The following is a 23,720-nucleotide window of genomic DNA, read 5'->3' on the forward strand; positions in this document are numbered from 1 at the left end:
AGTCATTCATTCATTTGACTGTTGAAAGCATAGGAAATCTGACTTAAACTTTTCACCATAAAAGAATGAAGAAGGAAGGAAGAGTTGTTGAGATGGGAATGAGAACGGGTTGCATCTTGAGTCCTCACAGTTTCTTAGTTGGAAAATAAATAACATTTTTTCTGTACTTTTGCTGTGTTAATCATCCACCAAGGACCCTGAAATAGATCACATGAGCACTTCATTGAATAACTTGGAAAATCAATGTGCACACAAATAGAGAATTGGTCAAACACGCTAAAGAAGTTCAACAGCCAGCAGGGTTAAACCATTTTAACATTTTCTTTAGGAAATACCAAGACTGTGATGCTACACAGAAGTATGAGAGCAACACAGGACTTTGAATAAGGAAGATGACTGTTCAGAAAAAACCGAAACGCTAAAAAATAGTGGGAATTTGTTTCAGGATAAAATCAAAGAACGTCTGACTTGGACAATTTGTTCATTATCTTGTGTACAAAGGATTGACTCATTCGATTTGTTTTTGCGTGTAGCATGGAAGTTGCATAGTACTTAGTTTTATAGATGTTTTGCAGCCGAACAGTTACATAACTTCAAATATAAGACGTCCGATGTAATCATGGCAAGATGTTGAATTGTGCAAGACTGTTTATTCTGTAAATAATTAAGCCCCGCTTGCACACATCCCTGCTTTGTGTGTCATGAAGATATTCAGTAGATCTTTCAGAATGTGAAGGTAGTTTATTTATTTCAGCAGGTTTTGCGTCAACATGTTAATGACAGGATCACATTTAGGACACAACAATGTGTAGAACTCAAACATAAATATACTGTTTGTTTGTCTTCAATGTCGTTTGCATCACATGCTTTGTTGGGCATTCACTCATGCTCATCTGGTGATTACTTTTTTCACATTCCCTTCATGTACATAAAAAAAATGTTCATGCAAAAAAACACTTTTTTTTCTGCACACTTCCCTGCATAGAACAGTTGGACGGGAAAAGTAATAGTTGTTTCCACTGTGTGTTAAAATGAGTCAAATATGTTGCTCGACCTGGTTTACCCTTTCCAGGAAGGATGAAATTATTTCATTTGCAGCTGGAAGCGCTTTACTGATCCCCGTCTCTAAACAGAAACTAGATGACGTTCTCAAAGAGCTGCATGGAAGCCATAATGTTTTCATCCTGTTGAGAAAAGAAAGCAGATGGAAGAGAAAATGTGTTTGTTTGTTTTGAAAGCTGCATGAACTCACTCAGTTTGAACGGAGTTTTACCTTTTGACAGGTTTCTATGAACTCATCAATAGTCACCACGCCGTCTCTGTTCCGATCCATTTTCTGAAAAATGTCAGACATGGAAAGGAAACATTGCACAATTAATGAAGTGTAAAATGATATTTGTCTAAAGTACAACAGTGTGTCACAACATGATAATGATGATCTGTGGTTTTAAAAGACGTCCAGCCTTCAGAATGATTAAACAAACGGCTTTGTGTTATTGAGAGGGTGTCAACGGAGAGTGTCACTGGTCAAACACCCTACAGTATACAGGTTCATTGACACACACTGTGACTTGATACAGTATAGGCCTACTGAATGTATTAACATTATTAAGCTTTGTGGCTGCATAGATAACAAACCTGGAAGAATCTCTCCACATGCTCATATGGAGAATCATCCCGTACACTGGGTAAGGTATATCTGCCCATCATGTCATAAATTGACGTCATTATTGCCATCATTTCCTGCAGGAAACCAGAGACACAGACAGAAATGAAGAACCTGCAACACATTTTGTTTTGTTTTCCATTTTGTTGAAGTTACCTCTTTTGTAACGTAGCCATCTTTGTTGATATCGTACAAGTTGAACGCCCATCGAAGTTTCTCTGTGACAGAGCCTCTTAGCAACACAGACAGTCCTATCACAAAGTCCTGTAAAAACAATAAGACGTATTATTATAACCTCTCTTTTTGGTTTCTTTCACACATATTCAGTCAGTGGTGCACTCACCTCAAACCGGATAGAGCCACTTCTGTCCATATCAAATGCTTGGAACAAGAAATGTGCATACATGGTTGCGTCTGAGAACATAAAATGAATATACAATACACTTAAGAAAGGTACTAGTTGTATACTGAGAATCAGATGCTTATATAACACCAGTTCATTAATTGAATACTGTACCTCCTTGAGGGAAGAACTGAGAGTAAATGCTTTTGAAAGTTTCCTCATCCACCAGCCCACTGGGACATTCCTGTGGAAGGAAATAAACATTTACATAATTTAAGTCAGAGCGTACACTATTCATAATAAATTATATTTGAAATTACACAGTTAGAGTTATGTAATAACAAGAATAACAGACAATAATGGTTAATTAATGGCTTTCTATCATTGTATTCTCCTGTGCAGTATCAGCCCCTGCCTGAAATGCAGATCTAATGTATGGCCACAAGAGGGCATAAAGAACTTAAAAAAACCTTCACTATTTATGGAACATCTCTATGGGGCCCTTGGTTCTTTTTTTGCAAAATAAATACCCACAATGCAGCTACCCCAGATTACTTCAGCAATGAAAAGCCTTAAGGCACATGTGTAAACTCTGGTGAGACAATTCCTTAAGTAAATCAAGGTAAATGCAAGTAGTGCATGTAAAGGAAACAGTAACAGCCAGACAGAGAACATTAGATTTTGAAAATAAAATCTCTTAAAAGGGCATATTCCCATTAGATTTCACTTAGCAGACCACCAAGAGCAAGTCCCCCTGTAGAGATTTCATTACAGTTTGTTTAATCTGAAGGTCTCTTAGCATTATGTGACGTTAAGGGCTCAGGAACGTGAACACATTTGTTTATATTTAATTAAAGTCCGATTTGTTAACATTAGCTTGCACTCTTCTTCTTCCCTTAAAGGCACATAATCGTCACTAACTGTCGATTCATTACCCATTGTTTTGTCAACAACATTTTGTGGATAGCCTGAAAAGTGGAGATTTATAGTAGCAGCATATTAATCCTAATTGTTTGGGAAATATGTTAAATAACCACATATGGGTAAATATTGGGACATCCACATCATTTTGGCCTCATATCTGATGTAATGTAAATATAAATGTGTCTGCAAGCTTTATTCTGGTCAATGATTGATCCGTCTCAACTGGACCCCTGCGCCACCGTTAACTAATGATTTTCGTTAAGATGAAGGCTCGTCCTCTCTAATCAGATCCACTAGCGCTGACTGATTGTTTTCATACATTTTTAAAGCCTCTGTAGAGCGACTGGAGCTCCTTCCTGGTGAACTGTGTCTGGGCCTGGAGCTGATCGAGGCCCTCGGGCTGGTGACGCACCATGGAGAGTTCAAGTTCTCCGTCACAACTGTCTGTCAGTGGGACACAGAGAAAATAGGGGGTGGGGTGGGAAATAAGGGGAAGAAAAAAAGAAGGAGGAAACAGGGGAAGGACAAGAAAGAAAGACCACAAAGGACAGGGAGAGGAGGAGTTGAAAATACTAGAAAATCATAATAGATGGGAGGCAAAATATAAGTACAGAACATAACACAAAATGCTCACCATCTGTACAGACCACATAGAAATTCAAAAAATTAAGAGGGATATGTAAGACAAGGAAGTGGGTAAGAGATACGAAACAAAGTAGTTAGAAGAATGTACAGTATTGCTTAAATATGATAAAAACACACCAATGGTGTAAAATATTTAGGGATATTTTTTGATAAAGAAGATGACAAATATATTAATTAGAGGAGCGTCTACTGTAGCTTGGAAAAATGAGGGTAGTTAGAGGATATAAGTATGAAATACAGTTGGTGGTGGAAGCAGTTCAAGGAATTGTTGACATCTTGGCTGTGTCCAAAAAAAAACCCTCTTTCACTAAACCTCTTATTCCTTCATAATAACCACTCATTTATGTACTGTATAGTATGGAATAAATTGAGATTTCTTAACACAAATAAATATCATTTCGTGACTGTAATTGACAAGTGTGTTACTACTTAAACTTGAACACACATTTTAACAACAAATTGTTCTTAAACCTACATCTTTGCTATGAAAAGGGGGGATTAACCATGAAGAAATAAGGCTGCCAGGAAATACACAGACATAAAATCTACATATTTTTGGTTACTTTTTTTGTGACAATTTTGACATTCTGATAAATAATTCTGACATTCTGACATTCTGATAAATAAATCAGTAGAGAGGGATTCCAGACACATCCTCTGGTTTGCTTTATAATCCCAGGTTTGACTAATTAACATTGGGGGGAATTCTGCAACATCACCTGAATACAAGGCAGCCATAATTCATATTAGTAACACCGTGTTTGACAAGTCTAGATGTCCAAAAGGGAATATGCATTATTCTATCAGCCAAAGGGACAGTTCATTTAGATAACAAATGAAGGGAAGGAAGTTTACAAAAGATAGCTGGGATTAAAATAAAAACCTTATTGATAATACCGGAATGAACACCTCAAGAAGTACTACTCACCATCTTTAAAGAAAGCACAACACAAAAGTTGACCAGCAAGAGATGGTGGTGAAGAAAATGAAAGGGGGAAGAAGAAACTGTTAATGCTTAATCTCTAAAAGTGACACAAACATACCAACACAGTGAACACATTTAAAAAACAACAACAACATAAAGGTGAACATGCTATTATGTACGCTGAAAGAGTTTGTGGTTGCCTCAAATGTCCCAGGAGTAACAATTACAGCAACAACAAATATTTCTATATACTTTATCCTTTCCTTTTGAAATCCATAATCCACATCCCTTTAATATTTTACAGCTGCCTAATGTGACTGCACTCACTTATAATTTAGCACCTCAAAAAAACAACTGGAAAGTTTAAACGATTTTTCTTCTTCAGAAAATCCCATGCAAAGGTCTCAACATCTTACCTTCGAGTGACAAGGGCTCCCAAACTCCAAACTGTTTGAGCACGACATAAAACAGCCCGAATACAACAGCAATGGCAATTACTTCCATGCCATCCATTCCCATTGTTGCCTTGCATTAGATACCGCCTGTTCAAAAGCCCTCTTAAAAAAAACTTGATGTCAACTTCCTCCTGCCACGTCAGGGCTTTTGTCCAGGATCACTTAAAAGAAACCCCTGACTTCAACCACTGACCAATAAAGCAACAAATAGAATCCTCATTTGCCTGCAGAGCATCCTCGTTTGGATTAAAAGTCCGTCATGTGTGCAGAAAAATTACAATCATAGAGTGTTAATCGACTTAAATGATCCAAAGCTTTCCAAAAAATCCAAGAGCTGGTGTTTTTCCTCCTGGATAGTTCATTTTAGGATCTGTCCAACAACTCAGGGGCTCCACCCCACACTCACTCCATCTCCTCTCTGTCCTGATCTGTGTGTTTGAGTGTGTGTGTGTGATGGAGGTTTGTAGGGGCAGGAGGGGGTTGTTACTGAAGGAATTTCTTTACTAATAGTCCCTGATTGACAGTCTGTATTTGCTCAGTCATTTCAAGGATGCAAAGCTGTAAAACCAAGCATTGATCCACATCCGCTGATGGCTGGGATTTGAGCAGCACTTATAAAGAAGGAGCCGGCCCTGCCCTGTGTGGCGCTGCTTGCTTCTCCTACGTCAACCAGCCGCACACATAGTCAATAACTCAGCAGGATTCACTTAAAGACGAAAAAAACGGTGACTGTTAAACCGGTGCTTTGTTTACGACACTGTAGTTAAGCAAAGGGCAGTTACATCTGTGCTGAACGATGAGCTGCACACCTTTGAGGTCAGTAAGAAGCCTCTGTAAAATGCTCCTTCCATGCTTACATGTTGGTGTAAAAGTACTTTTTGTTGTTGCAAAGGCACGAGTGAGGCTTTGTATTATTGTGTGCCGCCGGAGGACAATGTAAGTGTTTGAGAATAGTTCACAGCTGATGACTCTGCACAACATAATGGACTCAGTTCAAGTAGGAAAGGGGGGTGGAGGGCAAATCAATTGTTGAGAGATAAATATTGGTCCAAGAAGAGGGAGAGAAGGCAGGCCAGAAATGCATTTTGATTGCCGCCGATGGTTTATGTAAATAGCCTTGTACTTAATGTCTGAGTCAAACAGCTACGGTGCACTGATGAACTGGGATGGGGCAATTTCCAAAACAACAAAACACATTTGGCCGCTGCACAGAGCAGTGTAACAGCTGTATTTCAGAGGGAGATTTGGTGTCGTAGTGCGTGATTGTTTGTGTTCTTTTAATAAAAGTTGTGTGTCATAAATCAAACAAGTTCCTAAGTTGAGTATATGGAAGAATAGTATTGTTTTTTTGTAAATTGTCAATAAATCACCCTACTAAAATACATTGAACTAAATAATAGCCTTCATTTTTCCCTAATAAGCTTAATTTTGCCTTACACGAGTCAGAGGATTTAAACTGTGTTGATTGATCGTCTAGATAACTAGTTATCCTTTACTTACAAACATAGATTTTTATAAAGTGTTTTTGATGTGTTGGTTAATCCTACCTCGAAGAAGGAAACGCACTCGGCCATTAGAGAACATGCAAGATGTATGAGCTAATGTGGGAACTGGCCTAACATAAACAATAAGGCAGCAGTATAATGTTTAATGCACCCTAAGTGCTGATCTACCCCCGTTCTTATATTAAACACAGCGAGGTGGCTTAAGCATGCAGAGATGCAGACAGTGCATCAGTTTCCCCCTCAAGCTTTAATGACTGTGGAGAGAGCATTACAGCTCAGAGCCTCAGCTCATCCATCAAACACGTCACAGGTTCTCCTCTCAGGAAGAAACACCCGAAACATCGCTCTCTCTCAGCCTCTTTCTTAGTGCATGCTTTTATCTTTTTTTATTGATTTGTATGCATTTTCTTTGTCAAGAAATGCTTTACATTGCATTTTTTTTCAAGGTGGATTACAACTTCCATTATCCAGTTTTTTAAAACTTTTTGTTTATTGAATTGTTTTTTTCCATACTTTGCTAAAATATACAAACTCATTTCTAACCTTTAAGTAAATAAGTAAAAAAAAAAAAATGAAGAAACTTGCCTTATCATATCCCCTTAAATTCAAGAGCAGTTTTTGATTTAAATGAAAGGGAATAGATAAATAAAAGAATAATGATGTTGCCCAGGTTTTATTAAACTTCCAATTGCCTTGTCAAACATAGTTTCAAAATATGCATTGCTATCACTAATGACCTGATTCTGAAAAACTATAAATGAAAATGGTAACCTCCATGCTAAATGTCATTGTATAGCAGCATTTCCAACATCGGGTGGCTACTAACATATTACCATACATTTTCTTTTAACAGTAAATAAGATTTGACAGAAAGCGCACAATCTTTACACTCTCTTTAAGCTGACCTCTAGCTTCCTCTCTAATACACATATTAAATAGAACATGTGTAGGAGATGGAGCAGCAGCCACAATGAGAATGTGTTCCTAACATATTTGTCTCTTTCACACATTCCTGCAGAGAAAAGACATCTCGAACCCTGTAACAAACAAATAAACTTCTCACAAATAAACGACATGCTTTTATTATTTCTGTAAGACCATCTCACTCTTGAGTTATAAGAGAGATTTTAAATCCCCCTTTAGACTGAAGACTTTAAAACAACAACAACAAACCAGTTCAACCTGGATTGTAAAGGTGTACCAGAGGGTTTGATAATGTTTATTGTTGAGGTTAACTCTACTAGTAACACACTTCTATTTCAAGTTATTAATCAGTGCATTTAATTCAATGAAACCAAAAGTAGATACAAAAGACACATAAGGAATTTCCCAGATTGTTATGAATAAAACCCTAAAGGCTTGTAACAACTTGTACAACATTAAAGGTCACTTATTGTGCAAAATCCACTTTTCATGTCTTTTATATATAAACATGTGTCCCCTCTGTGCTAAGAGATTCGGAAAGCTTCAGTAAAAAAGATCCCCTCTCTTTTTGTCCTGAACCATTTATATAAAAACCTGTTCAACCAGATTTTGGAAACTTTGTGATGTCATAATGTTTTTTTGGGTTGTGCAACCATTAGCCAATAACCAACCAAGGTAACACCGTATTACCTGAATCTCCTCCTAGAGGACCATTGATGAGCACACATCGGAAAGGGGCGTGGCCAGCAGCAGCTCATTAGTATTTAAAGCGACAGACACAGAATCAGCACTTTTGAAACAGGGCTGAAACAGAGGGGTTTATGGGATGCTACAACGCATGATCTGTTTGGTATTTTAGCCAAACACTTCAGAGACATCATGTTTTATCTGAGAACTATAATATATTTTTGAAAAAGAGTATAATAGAGGACCTTTAAAGTTAAAGTCCTAAAGCTGTAAATGCAGCTATATATAGCCTACCTACAGTATGTGATGGCAAAGTGAATACAAAAGTTCAACATCCTCTGCTAATCCTTTGCTGCAGTTCTAACTCACAAAATCAGAGAAACAATAATGTATGAATCACGTTTTAATATTACACAGCAATTCCATATTTTCCTGCACAATCTCATAACTATTAAGAATTTGTGTTGCATATTTTGCACTTGCATATATATCATATTGTTGTGCATGAGATACATTAAGGCTTGCGAGAGTGAGTGCAGACCATCTTGTCTTTTGTCGAACACTCAGGTGATACTATGTCAACACACCAGTAGATGGCGATCAAGTTGCTTTAAAGTTAAGGAGATATGCTTTAACACTTAAAGGTGGGGTATGTAATTTATTTCAGAAACACTTGTTATATTCCATGGAATGCTCAAAACTTCCCGATAGCAATGATTATATTAAATGCTTTGACAAAAAATACATTAAATGTCATCTGTGGAAGCCGTAGTGCTGTAAAAAGCACGACCAATCATTTTAGCCGGCCCGGCTAAAATAACTGGATGGCCTACCTGCCTGTCGGCCTTCATCTGTGCAAAAACTTATCTCGTGCCCTCATTGGTCATGTGCACGTTCGTGTGTGTTGGAGGAGGGGCTCTGTAAGGAAGTCTGAAGGAGGAGGCAGATTTTTTCCGGCTGTGTATTTTCAAATTCTAGCGCAGTCGAGCTGGTTTCTCCAAAATTACATACCCCACCTTTAACACATTATTTCCTTTTAAAACGTAACCAATGGTCAAATGGATTCATATAATGTTGAGAGTGAGAATACATATACAGTTGCAAGAAAAAGTATGTGAACCCTTTGGAATTACCTGGATTTCTGCATAAGTTGGTCATAAAATGTGTTCTGATCTGCACGTTTGAAGTTTGCAAAAGAGCCCCTGGATGTTCCACAGCACTACTGGCAAAATATTCTGTGGACAGATGAAACCAAAGTTGAGTTGTTTGGAAGGAACACACAACGCTATGTGTGGAGAAAAAAAGGCACAGCACACCAACATCAAAACCTCATCCCAACTGTGAAGTATGGTGGAGGGAGCATCATGGTTTGGGGCTGCTTTGCTGCCTCAGGGCCTGGACAGATTGCCATCATCGACGGAAAAATGAATTCTCAAGTTTATCAAGACATTTAGCTGGAGAACTTAAGGCCATCTGTCCACCAATTGAAGCTCAACAGAAGATGGATGATGCAACAGGACAACGACCCAAAGCCAGAAGTAAATCAACAACAGAATGGCTTCAACAGAAGAAAATACGCCTTCTGGAGTGGCCCAGTCAGAGTCCTGACCTCAACCCAATTGAGATGCTGTGGCATGACCTCAAGAGAGCGATTCACACCAGACATCCCAAGAATATTGCTGAACTGAAACAGTTTTGTAAAGAGGAATGGTCCAAAATTCCTCCTGACCGTTGTGCAGGTCTGATATGCAACTATAGGAAACGTTTGGTTGAGGTTATTGCTGGCAAAGGAGGGTCAACCAGTTATTAAATCCAAGGGTTCACATACTTTTTCCACCCTGCACTGTGAATGTTTACATCATGGTGTGTTCAATAAAAACATATAATTGTTTGTGTGGTTTTAGCTTAAGCAGACTTTGTTTGTCTATTGTTGTGACTTAGATGAAGATCAGGGGCCTCATTTATAAAGGGATATACGCTCAAAAAATGGCGTACGCCAGTTTCTATGCAATGTTTGCGATTTATAAAATACTAACTTGACGGGAAAACGTACGGTCCTCCACGCAAACTCTAACCCATGCGTACGCACTAAGCACAAAAACGGGAGAGACGAGAAACTGCGACACCGTTGGCAGAAGGAAGAATGGAGAGAAATATGTGGAAATAATACCATAAATAAAATGTTACCTCTCATTTATCATATATGAAGAATTCATTTTTCAAACATTGATCAAAGCCAATCTTAAAATGATTCAGTAAACAAACGCCTCTTTGCGACTCCTCAGTGCACACAAAAACACAACTTGGAAAAATAAATAAATACGGATATGTTATTTAAAACCACCTCGAATATGTTGTGTTAATGTTATAAAATGTTTTCTCATAAATGATGCGGTAAGCAGGAGGACAGAATTACGTCGAAACTGACGCCGTTTTGCATTTCTATACGAGCATGGTTTTATATCATGTTTAATCATGCCGTTTGCGAAGACTTGATAAGTCGCTCATAAAACACAGGAGGCATGGAAACTAAGAACACCATGTGGTAAATTGTACAGCTAATATAACACAAGACATTAGTTGTATTTCCTTTAACTGGTGGATATTGCTGCAGTGGAGACGCTGAGCACAGCGGATCGACAGCTGGGACACAAACCACCAAATACGAAAACATAATTCAGATCCAGCCGTCATGACTCCACTCCGGAGGGATTCCCCGATCATTTCTTACAGTTTCTCATCATTTCCTGTCCCCGGTACAAACACACTGCCTGAGGAAGGCTATGTGTATTTTTTTTTGTCATGAACCTCTTTTGGACCACTTATTCATTTATTTTGGTGACGATCCGACCTCCATGCTGCTACTCTTGTTCATACTGCATCCACCAAACAACATGATTTATCTCGACCACCCCAAAATAACCAAAATCTGACACGGTGTGATATGTATTTTTTAGCTGTTCTTTCATCATTTCCTGCTATCTTCTTCATAAAGTCAGTCAAAATGAATGAATGAATGGGCGTTTCTTTGACTATTTATAGGCAAATATGGGCGTTACGTGAAGCCCGCAAAAGCTGCACCGCATTTCGAGTCGATTGTGATTTATAAAAAGGGAAACCGGCGTAGGAAGTGCTGTACGCACTTTCGTCGCCGGTACGCAATGTTTGGTGAATCGGAAAATGTCGGAACATTTCTGTACCTATTTTTTGGATTTCTACTACGTAAGCAACCTTCCCACGTGAATCCTACACACGGCGTTATAAATGAGGCCCCAGAACACATTTTATGACCAATTTATGCAGAAATCCAGGTAGTTCCAAAGGGTTAACATACTTTTTCTTGCAACTGTACAGTATCTTGGTTTGGTTGAGCAGAAGTTGAACTTTATTCCCACTACAGATATATTTAAAATCCTCATAAATAAAAATCAAGACAAGTTTTCTGCTCCAAATTAGAGCTGAACACAGTGTTATGATTAAAGTTTGAGTGGATGGTTTGTCAGCTCCTAGAGCATTAGTCCTGCTCTGTTTTCATCAGTGTCCTGTCAGAGGTACGGCTCTGTGTGCCGGCAGAGAGAGAAGTCAGCAGTAAACGAGTCTGGATAACAAACAGCAGTCCTTTCTGGAAACAACAGCGGAGACATTCTGCTGGCTCATCACTGTGTTTGTTAACCAGGCTGATCAAAGATCAGAGGGGAAATGAATCACTATTTGTATGAATTTTAATTAGGGATTTGAGGTTATGGAAATGTACCGGGGGTTGTGATAAAAAAACTAAAAAAAACACATTTGCAATAAGAGGAATGGGGTTATTATCGTTATCTGGGTAATTATGAATATCCTCACGAGTGCCTTGTGAGCAATTGAGCCTGATTTAGGAAAAACAAACTAACGCAATGTTGATATTTAAAACTACCTTTTTTACTTAGAGGCACCTTATGAATACCCAAGTTAAGAATGGTTTCAGGATTGTTTTTCACAAAACAATTCATGACATGAGATGGTCCTAATTTAAAATTAGGAATTTATACTTTTACTTAGAGGCACCTTATGAATACCCAAGTTAAGAATGGTTTCAGGATTGTTTTTCACAAAACAATTCATGACATGAGATGGTCCTAATTTAAAATTAAGAATGAGATGACATGAGATGGTCCTAATTTAAAATTAGGAATGTATGCGATATAAGAATTCTTATCAGAATTCTCTGAGTTTTTATCAACTTTGGTACTTAAAACAGATAAAGTAATTATCGTAGGTGACTTTAATATTCATGTTGACGATGATAAAAATAGCCTTACTGTTGCATTTAACTCTATATTAGATTCTGTTGGTTTCTGTCAGAGTGTAAATAAACCAACCCACTGCTATAATCACACTCTCGACCTTGTTCTGACTTATGGTATTGAAATTGAGCAACTATTAGTCGAACCGCATAATCCTGCTTTATCCGACCTTTTCTTAGTAACTTTTGAAGTACTGTTACTAGACTACAAAGCATTAGTCAAAAGCTCCTGCAGCAGAAACCTATCTGTTAGTGCTATAGCCAAATTTAAGGAAGAGATTCCACCAATACTTAACTCGATAGCATGTCTGCATGTAAGGGAGGAAACTTATACAAAATGTACACCACCCCAAATTGATCATGTTGTTGATAGTGCTACAGATGCGCTGCGAATAAAATTAGACTCTGTTGCTTCTTTGAAAAAGAAGAAAATAAAACAACATAGATTAGCTCCATGGCATAATGCCGAAACCCGCAAAATAAAGCAAAAGTCGAGACAACTTGAAAGGATATGGCGTTCCACTAAACTTGAAGAATCTCGTTTAATTTGGCATATTACTCTCAATGAATATAAGAAAGCACTGCGTAAAGCGAGAGCAGCCTACTACTCTTCATTAATAGATGAGAATAAGAATAATGCAAGATTTATTTTCAGCACTGTAGCCAGGCTGACAGAGAGCCACAGCTCGACTGAGCCTTCTATTCCCATAGCACTCAGTAGTAATGATTTTATGTGCTTTTTTAACGATAAAATTGTTACTCTTCGAAACAAAATCAATGACCTCTTGCCTTTGACCAGTATATTATTATCAACAGCTCCCGGAAATGTAAGTTCTAATATTACACTAGATAGTAAACTAGAATGATTTTCAGCCATAAACCTTGAACAATTAAATTCAATGATTCTCTCTTCTAAACCATCAACGTGTATCTTAGACCCGATTCCAACTAAGCTGTTAAAAGAAGTGTTTCCATTAATTAGCACTTCTTTATTAAATATTATGAATATGTCTTTATTATCAGGCTATGTTCCACAATCGTTCAAAGTAGCAGTGATAAAACCGCTTTTTAAAAAGCACAACCTTGATCCAGAGGTTTTAGCCAACTATAGACCTATTTCTAATCTTCCGTTCCTCTCAAAAATTATTGCGAAAGCAGTCGCAAAACAGCTGTGTGATTACTTAAAAAACTATGATTTATTTGAAGATTTTCAGTCTGGCTTTAGAACACAACATAGCACAGAGACAGCTCTGGTTAAAGTCACAAATTACATTCTAATAGCCTCAGACAAGGGACTTGTCTCTATTCTTGTCTTGCTCGATCTTAGTGCTGCATTTGATACTATCGACCATGATATCCTATTGCAAAGACTAGAGCACTTAGTTGGCATACAGGGAACTGCTTTAGGCTGGTTTAGGTCCTATCTATCTGAACGTTCTCAGTTTGTATGTGTCAACGATGAATCTTCCATGCAAACCAAAGTTAGCCATGGTGGGCCACAGGGCTCAGTGCTTGGACCTATTTTGTTCACACTATATATGCTTCCGTTAGGCAATATTATAAGGAATCATTCTGTAAACTTTCATTGTTATGCGGATGATACTCAACTATATTTATCAATCAAGCCTGATGAAATTAATCATCTAAATAAAATTCAAGACTGCTTCAAGGACCTAAAAACGTGGATGACCTTACATTTTTTGATGTTAAACACGACCAAAACTGAAGTTATTGTACTTGGCCCGAAGAATCTACGAAACAAATTATCTAAAGATAATTGGCATTAATTTGGCCTCCAGTGAGACTGTAAGCAATCTTGGTGTTATATTTGATCAGGATTTATCCTTTAACACCCACATAAAATCAATTTCAAGGATCGCTTACTTCCATCTACGTAACATTGCAAAAATCAGGCATATGTTGCCTCAAAACGATGCAGAGAAACTAGTCCATGCATTTGTTACTTCAAGGCTGGATTATTGTAACTCCTTATTATCAGGGTGTACCAAGAAGTCATTCAAGTCGCTTCAGTTGATTCAAAATGCTGCAGCTCGTGTACTAACCAGAGTTAGGAAAAGGGACCACATTACTCCTGTTCTGGCTGCCTTACACTGGCTCCCTATAGAACACAGGATAGAATTTAAAATTCTTCTTCTCGCCTACAAAGCCCTTAATGGGCAGGCGCCATCTTACCTTAAATAACTTTATACCCTACTGTCCTACTAGGGCATTGCGTTCCAAGAATGCAGGGTTGTTGGTTGTTCCTAGAGTCTCTAAAAGTACAATGGGAGCCAGAGCCTTTTCTTATCAAGCTCCACTTTTGTGGAATCAGCTTCCAGTTTGTGTTCGGGCGGCAGACACCCTATCCGTTTTTAAGAGTGCGCTTAAGACCTTCCTCTTTGATAAAGCTTATAGTTAGGGCTGATTAGATTCAGCCCCTAGTTTTGCTGATATAGGCTTAGTTTGTCGGGGGACATCTTACTTCTTCCATCTCTCTGTCTATACCTTTGTACTCTCATGTTCCGATTCACCCAGCTTCCCCAAATGTCTTTCTTTTTGGTGTCTATATACGCTGGGATCCGGAGTCATGGATGATCCTGCGGTCCTGTGTCATGGATCGCGAGTCCTGGATCTTGAGTCGTGGCTGTGGTCCTGGATCATAAGTCCTGGATGGATATCCTCGTGGATTCATCTTCCTATTATCCAAACATTTGGACTACCTATGTTGCAAATGTATTATCTTTTCAATTTACACACGGCATCTATTGCACGTCTGTCCGTCCTGGGAGAGGGATCCCTCCTCTGTTGCTCTCCCTGAGGTTTCTCCCATTTTTCCCTTTAAACTGTGGGTTTTCTCTGGAGGTTTTTCCTTGTACGATGTGAGGGTTTAAGGACAGAGGGTGTCGTATTGTCATACTGATATTCTTTACAAACTGTGAAGTCCACTGAGACAAATGTAACATTTGTGATATTGGGCTATATAAATAAACATTGATTGATTGATTGATATTGTTTGGACATATTACAGAAAGGAATGAATGTCCCTGCTGTCAAAAGTAAGCACAGAGTCAACATACTGTTTTTGTTGTTGTTGGATAAACCAAGAAAAAACAACAGTACTTTATATATCTTTATACGTCTTTAAATATACAGTCTATGGTCTGTGTGTGTATCTGTGCATGTGTGATAGGAAAGAGAGGGATAAGGAGCATAAGATAAAGATAATGAATATGTAGTGGATTCAACTAAATTCTTTGATGCAGAATCAGAGGTAAGAATGAAAGCAGCATAGCTACATTCATTGACTGATGGGAAGCATAAACAGTGAACAGAGGATGTGAACATACACTAAATATGTTGTAGATGCTGTAAAATGCATGTATTCTGCAGAGCAGGTGAATGAAGGCCTGCCCTCTTTCTTTATATCTCTCCTCGGGTCCCACTTTCCCTGCTGTCACATGAACATGCACATATTAAATTCACTGAATTGTTTGTGTAAGCCTGTGTGTGCACCTGGCCCTTGTTGCGTGGTGCTGGCAATGATCCACTTGACGAGACAACAATTCATCAGAGATTTGCGTGTGAGCCGTGGTTTCTGCCACTTGGAGCCCTCTGTCTGTCCACCAGGGTTCGGGTCCTTCCCATTGGCGTCAGGCAGCAGGCCGCCATCCACTGCCTTCCCATCTGCCTGGGGAAACACAGAGGAAGGTTAGTTTCTTTATATAGCACATACATACACAATATGTGCTTTACATCAGCATTAACACACAAATAAACACAAAGAAGACAATTCATTTAAGAAATAGGAGGTAGCTTAACATCACAAGGCAAATGCCCGACCACATTGCAAGCCACTCTTACTCGAAAAGGAGACACCAAGAGACACTTTTGCTCACCATGTTCCTTGAAAATGTCTGTGCAACTTTAGCAACTTTTTGCCTCCCTTGTTCTCTCCTTTAATTTAAGTGAAACAAATAACTGACACATCTCACCAATTATTCAATGGATAATCAGAATATTTGATACAAATATGTTTAATAATATGGTGAAATGGAATAACAGCAGGTTGGTTTTGGATCTGCTTTCCTAGCTTTCTATGGTGAAACGTAAAGCAAGGCTCTGGTCACGAGCGGCAGCAGGACATCAAGCCACATGGTGAGTATAAATGAACAGATCAATACATCAGTAATCAATACTTTAATCCTCCAACGCTGAAAAAAAAGGTCTCTCATACAGACTTTTCATTGACTCAAGCATATTTTTAACCTTTAACAGTTTAAAAGGGGGTGATACAATTGTTATTTTGTACAGATTGGGAATTATTAAAGATGTTTTAAATGTGAATGGGTTCCAGAAAAAGAGAGAGAATATTGATATGATCTAGCATTCTTGTAACATGAGCAAATGAGCAGTTATGAGAGTAGGGACATAAAAGCCCTCTTGTTCCCACTTTTTCCCTCACCACATGACATGTTCTCATCTCACACAGGATGCATACTAAGTGTTTCTATATTTGGATACATATTTCAGTGATAATGAAGCCTGACATTTGCTTGATTGGTGATTTTATTTACTGTAAAATTAACCAATGCTGAATGTGTTTGTTCCCATTTTAAATGTTGTTTTCACTGTGTGTTTTAGGCCCTATAATATGTGAATATATTGCTACATGTTCAGCTTTTCCGAGGCTTTTTCCACCTTTATCTAAATAGTTATTCAGAGCCATTTCTCTTTTCTTAATCCGTTTCTTTGTCTCTTCAAAGCCTTTTACTTAACAAAAATAGAGCTACTACCTGGGGATAGGCTCTGCCCCTCTGGTATCCTATTTGAATATGAAAGGATGCCAGAGCATCGAGAAATGTCGCTCAATAATTCACACTTCTTAAAACTGCATCAATAAAAGATCAGAGATGGCTGCCACAGTGAGGTGAAAGATGACGAGTGAAACATTAAGTTATACTTGATGGACCCTCTGTCTATAAGAACACACACAGTTTAGCGTAAACCTGTCAAGAAAGTTATAAAATATCAGTAAACTAAATCCTCTTTTGATTTTCTGTGACTGCATGTTGAGTAACTGCTGTAAAAGATCTGAGGAAGAGGAGGATTTGGGGTCTTAACATCCAGAGCGCTGCATTATTCAAAGGAGTGAAGCCATGTGAGCAGAGCAGGGAGACGCTGCCTGTGATCATTAATCATCAAGAACGCTGCAGGCAAGAGTCCTCAGCTGATCATCACATATCAGGGCTGCCAACATTTGAGTTCAGCTTGGAGTGAGATTTTTTTGTTTGTGAACCAAAAAAAGAAACGTTCATGTGTACAGTGTTACACATGTATTGAACATGCACAAACTAGGGTTTCCCATGAATGTACCAGGCGCTACAGTGGAATACGCACATACACAGTGTACCCGCGACTCTTATAATGAAGGCTCGATAATCAGTTCACGGCATATAACATGGCACATAGTGTAAGCAGAGGTAAAATTATATTTTATATGGGGGGGGGGGTCCTCACCTCCGGCGGGTCCGGGGGCATGCTCCCCCGGGAAGATTTTCTTTTTTAAATATTTAAGTTAAATGCATCAACCTGGTGCATTTTGAGAGCAACAGTAAGAGATCTATGGATACATCTCTCAACACCCATATGAAACAGAACTGTAAACAGATTTTCTTTTTCTTTATGGATATTTTACAAATCATTCACCTTTTAAACTGTATTCTTGTTTTACTGTCATATAGTATTTCATAACTGTTTTTCATTTACTCTCATAAATGGTGACCAAAACGTTTGAGACCCACTGAGATAACTAGACTAAAGTTAACTATCTAAACAGAGAGTCCCTTACCTCACTGAGCTGTAGTTATCTCTCTCAGTCTGACAGGACAGGGCTCTCCCTCTCATTGTTTGAGAAACAGCTTTTAATAACCGTTAGCGCAGCTAGCTAACCAGATGCTAACAAAAACAATGCAAATAGTGAGTTTGGTAGAAATATACTGTATAATAGTAAAGTTATTTAAGATGATGCCACATTTATTGAAGATTTACATTATAAATATTCCCCAAAATTACTCAAAAGCATATTCTTCCAAACTCCTTGCTGTAGTATGACCACCAGGAGACTATTGATGTATGTAGTGAGTTTGGTAGAAATAAGCTGTATAATAGTGATTGAATATTATTGTATTATCTTTTTTCGGAGTTGCACTTTGCAGACGGTCCCTGAGCACTCGTGTCTTCTCCGGCTGCGGATAGAGACCAATGTAATGTGTCCAGCTCGGAGGACGGCGGGTATTGGCTTTTTGTTGATCAAAATGTGATTGTAGTTCGTTGTCAACCTTACCATGGTACTTAGGAGACGTCATTTGTATCTGAATAACGTTTTGTTCATGAGTTATTGATCCGTGAAATCAGAATATCCCAATATCGTTACTTTACTGAACTAAGCCTCATTTCGTAGACCGCTCGGTTTGCTGTTCCTTCACTTTATTTTTATATACATTTATTTTGGACGAAAACTTAGCGTGAGGAAAGGCAAGTGTGGCGTGAGTTCGGAAGATATGGGTTAATTGCGTGACTCTCACGCTCAATGCGTGAGTGTTGGCAGCCCTGTCACATATGCATATCACACACACACACACACACACACACACACACACACACACACACACACACACACACACACACACACACACACACACACACACACACACACACACACACACACACACACACACACACACACACACACACACACACACACACACACACACACACACACACACACACACACACACACACACACACACACACACACACACACACACACACACACTAGAGAAGTTGCTGCAAAGCTGATGGCTCTATCAGAGAAATGCTGCTTGTTGCTTTGGATCTTTACAAACTGGTATCCTCTCTTGACTCTTACTCTTTACCACCTGTGATGCTCGATTATGCACCACCTGTCTCCAACATATCATTTACATCAGGTGCTAAAACATGCCTTGAAAAAATAAAGCATAAAAACTACTTGAACTCACTTCAATAACGACACTAACTAAGAATACATTCACTATAAACAAAAATGTCAAGAACATTTATTTGTAACTATTAAATAATATAAAGCAATATATAGCTCCAACAAAGTGTTATCACTTAGTGTTATTGGTCAAAACCTCAACAAAACATTGAGTTTTATATGGACAATCTGCCCTAAAGGTCGCTTTACATGAAGTGAATCTGCACTATATAATTATATTTAAAGTTTGAAATCTCCAGTTTTCTCAAGTCCTAAGTCGAGTGCTTTCATTGTATGCTACTTTATACTTCACATTATTATCATTCACATAGATACTACATTTCAGAGGGAAATATTGTACATGTAATGTAAGATGTTATATTTTTAAATAACAGCATATGAAGTTATCTACTAGAAAATAGAAAGGCTGCTTACGTTACTGCAATGATAATAATAATAAAGTCATCCAAATAGCATGAAGTATACATGAACATGGAATGAGGCTATTTTGCATCATTTTTTACTTTTGATTATATTTTTTTATTTAAAAGACATTCCCAATGCAAATGCATGATTTGTACTTGTAACAAAGTATTTTTGTGTAGTCTACGACGGTGTACCTAAAGTAATTGAAAGTACTTCTTTCTCCAATTAAAATTAAAAAAATCTCTCAAAGTATGATCCAAAGCTTTTGTTTTCTCTTGTTCATTAATTGTTAGGTCTTTCTGTTGTTGATACATTATCAAGTACAAGTATCCCAGTGAGTAAGCTACAAAGTACCATAGCTATAAGAACACAAAACAATAAACCACATTCAGCATGCTAGGTTTTCACAGCAATTATCCTTTTAAAGCATATTAATAAGGGATCGTTGTACCTGCATTACGTTTGGATGTGTGTTGCTGTTTTTGCAGAGTGATCTCGCTGCAATCCTCCTCGCTCGCGCTCCTCAGATGAAGTGAGCAGCAGCAGCAGCAGCAGCAGCAGGGAGACGGAGAGACACAGAGATCTGGAGGAGGAGCAGAGCGTCTCCGAGTGCTGCGCTCACACTCCCAGACTAAACAACAATATTAAAAAACACAGCTACAGATGAACAAACGAACCTGATGTATCCGAGGATGAAAACACGATTCAATCAGTGATGGGTCAGAGTCACGATCCTCAACAATGTATAGAGCGTCAGAGGGACTGAGGTGTGATGAGGAGTTCACATCGTGACACATTATTATTAGAAATGCCAGACAGATATAACCTGCAGTGATGGTGTGTGAGTCCAAACTCAGACAGGCGCTAACAGAGTGTGACTCTGAGGAAATTAAAACATGATTGCTGTGTTTCATGGCTCTCCTTTGCTTTCTGTGTGATCCTGCACAGATATGATATTAATAATAACAAAACAGGAGAATTCATATATTATGAGACGTACAGTCCCATCGACAGACAAGGACATCTTGCATCTAGTTTATTCTAAGGGGATGAACAGTAAACGTTCTATGAGGACGATGAAGGTATACAGAATTTGCAACAGTGTGTAATCATGCACATCTATATTTTCTACAATTGCAGCATTCATTAAGTACAATTCAGAAACAAATCTTCCCTAACATTCTTATTGAGTATTTTTAAGTAACATTTTAGTTATATCAGTGCATAAAATATCAATATTACAATATATTTTAATATTACAATAAAAATAAATGGTGATAGTCTCTCCAATTGAATAACAAGCTGCATGCAGGTTTTATATGTGGAACCACAGAGTGTAAATGGCATCATGCTGCACAACTCCTGTAATTAGACTTTTAAATGTGACATTAGCCCAGTCAAAGCACACTTTGTCCTTTGCACCTGCATGTGGTTTCACACTTGGAAGGAAGCTGCCTCCTGGCTGTGCCCAATAGCTGACTGACATTTAAATACATCTTCTCAAATGCTATGCAAGTCATGAGGAGGAATGTGCCTTTTTATTGTGGGGGGGGGGGGGGGGGGAAATCGAGATAAAGGAAAACAGGGAAATAAACAGTTTGGTTTCCTTTTGGTGTTTAGCAAAGTCTTCTTCCATTCTAACCAACCCTGCATTTTGCATGCTAGTGTGTGCTCTCAGTTGGAAAAGAGATATAGAAACGGTAACAGGCTTCTTACGTCACTTGGAGGTTTAAGAAGAAAGATGTTCTCCACTTTCTCCAGGACGCATGTTCCTGAGGAGATGTTGTCCATCAAGACTATGTTTAAGTACAATGTTTGTGGTGTGAAATATAAACTTTTTCTGCCATCTTAATGATCTTAAAGTTTGACTGAATGATTAAAATGGGAAAAATGTAAGCCATTTGAAATCAAGTCATTCTAATTATTTATTTTATTTGCTTAAATATAATACTTAGAAGTCAGAGAACACATACATTGTTAACAGTATCTTAACAGCCATCATTTATACATCTAGAAACTCAATATTTCCGTTCTGCCTGTCCTTGTAACTCTTATCTTCCTAGGTGCAGACTGAGAGGTTGTTTTTAGCCCCACGCAGTCCAGAGAGCCTCCAGTTTCCCCGGTGCCTCACACATCAGCTCAGGGTTTAATTGAGGTCAGTGTGCGTGTGCGGGTGTGTGTTTGTATGTGTGTGTGTGTGTGTGTGTGTGTGTGTGTGTGTGTGTGTGTGTCCAGTACAGATGTGCCTCCTGCGTTTGTGTGTGAAAGGGAGAGTCTTTTTATTTTCTCTCTGTCCTCATGAATGTTGCATTTTTTTTTTTCAGAATTGGCCACAAACACTCGTGTCATGCATGGCTGCACACATTTCTGCCCATACTCACACTTTGTCTCTAGCTGTTCCACATATACCCATCTCTCCTCATCTATTGTATAATACATGAATACAGCCTTCATATGCAACACTGCAACCGGTATATGAGTTATAGAACATATAGAGGTTCATGTAAAGGGCGGGTGAAGATAAACAGCCTCATAGCAAAAAGGACATTCAATATGCGTTGTTGTCGTTATCCAGCTGTTATAACACTTTACCCAAAGGTCCAAACCAAAACGAAAAATATAAAGAAACCAAAATGACCATTTCTGCAGCTTTTCCTATAAATAAAAATACATGAAACACTGTTTTTGTTTTCTGAAGTTGGACTTTTTGCAAGATGTGTAGCAACGTATAAAGAGTCTTAAGCCATGTGAGAGGATTTGAGAGGCTGAGCTTTGAGATAAATGCTAACATCAGCATGCTAACACAAGCTCACACTGAAGTGCTCTCGTCATTTTTCGAACTATGTTAACCAATTATCTCCGTATTATCTAATGTTGCAGTGAGAGTTTTTCATTGTTACTTGCACCTGAATTGCATGAGGTTTGGTACATTTTTCTTTTCCCCATTTATGAAATACTACCATCACTTATCCTCTGCTGCAAACCAGTCTTTTTTCCCTTTGACCCATGAGGTTTACAGGAATCAACCCTTTAATTAACAGCCCTTATCTGTCTCCTGTCTTCATTATGTGTGTGAAGGTCTGAGCAGCTCTAAAGAAGGTTACAAGTCAATTACACTATGTGCCATCAATTAACTTATTCTGAACTAAAAGCTCAGATAATATTGAAAACAGCCGCTAAAAGTTAGATATCGTTTAACCTCTCTTCTTGCATATATTTTCCAGTCATTGCACATCATAACTCAAGCAACACATGACCTGATTTATGAGGTTTCTTTGTCAATTATAATAGACTTCATTTTGTATTCACCCCAAGTGACATTTCACACAGCGCCAGTGATAACAGGTTGTGTGTAGAGGTAAGAAGCTATGAACATAAAAAACAACCTGGGAAACTTATGGAAAGTCATATAAAATAAAAATAAAAAGGAGAAAAAAATAGATGATTGAGATGTCAGCCCAATCACAAGTTGTGCAGAATATGTCAAATGTTTTAGTGATTGTGATACAAAGTGCTTCCTACCTGTAAATGTTCAGCACCGCAGACAGCTCCTGTCGATCTTCAGCACCAAGGACAGCGACCGAGTTCAGAGGTCACATGATCACATGATCACACCTTCATTTGGCTCCTGAAGCACATCTGCCGTACATCTGGTGATCCACTAAATCACAGGGGGAAGAGGCAGGGGAGAGTTATTTACTGTCGTCACTCTCTCCAGAGATGAACTCACACCTAGCTTCATCATCTCCTCGTCACTATCAGCCTGTTCCCCATCTGTATACTTTAAAGAGGTTTCTCAATTGTTGTCCCCTCCTCGACTCCTCGGTCCTCCGGTAGTGACCCGGAAATGAATTTCAGCGCGCCATTTTGAAGGATATCTCATTTCTCTAAACGCACTTCGAGGGCCGAGCATCGAG

At 38.4% G+C, this 23,720-nt stretch overlaps 1 protein-coding gene across 3 annotated transcripts; it reads right to left on the bottom strand.

The window, feature by feature from the left end:
- Positions 1-527: 527 nt before the first annotated feature.
- On the bottom strand, positions 528-23,614 carry LOC307024769 (calsenilin-like). Of its 3 annotated transcripts, XM_079659163.1 has the most exons (10): positions 23,326-23,614; positions 20,255-20,434; positions 15,873-16,047; positions 3,253-3,377; positions 2,184-2,253; positions 2,010-2,080; positions 1,823-1,930; positions 1,639-1,743; positions 1,274-1,336; positions 528-1,184 (listed from the first exon to the last, which is right to left on the bottom strand). In XM_079659163.1, exons 2-10 carry the CDS (start codon positions 20,258-20,260, stop codon positions 1,137-1,139), a joined length of 771 nt encoding a protein of 256 aa, XP_079515289.1. In that variant the 5' UTR covers positions 20,261-20,434; positions 23,326-23,614; the 3' UTR covers positions 528-1,136. The 3 variants fall into 3 exon arrangements, with proteins under 3 accessions (XP_079515289.1, XP_079515288.1, XP_079515290.1); XM_079659162.1 differs by lacking the exon at positions 23,326-23,614 and having other exon boundaries at positions 20,255-21,289; XM_079659164.1 differs by lacking the exons at positions 15,873-16,047; positions 20,255-20,434; positions 23,326-23,614 and adding an exon at positions 4,920-14,375.
- Positions 23,615-23,720: the final 106 nt, after the last annotated feature.

The sequence above is a fragment of the Notothenia rossii genome (assembly GCF_949606895.1).
Source record: "Notothenia rossii genome assembly, chromosome: 11".
Taxonomy (NCBI): Eukaryota; Metazoa; Chordata; class Actinopteri; order Perciformes; family Nototheniidae; genus Notothenia; species Notothenia rossii.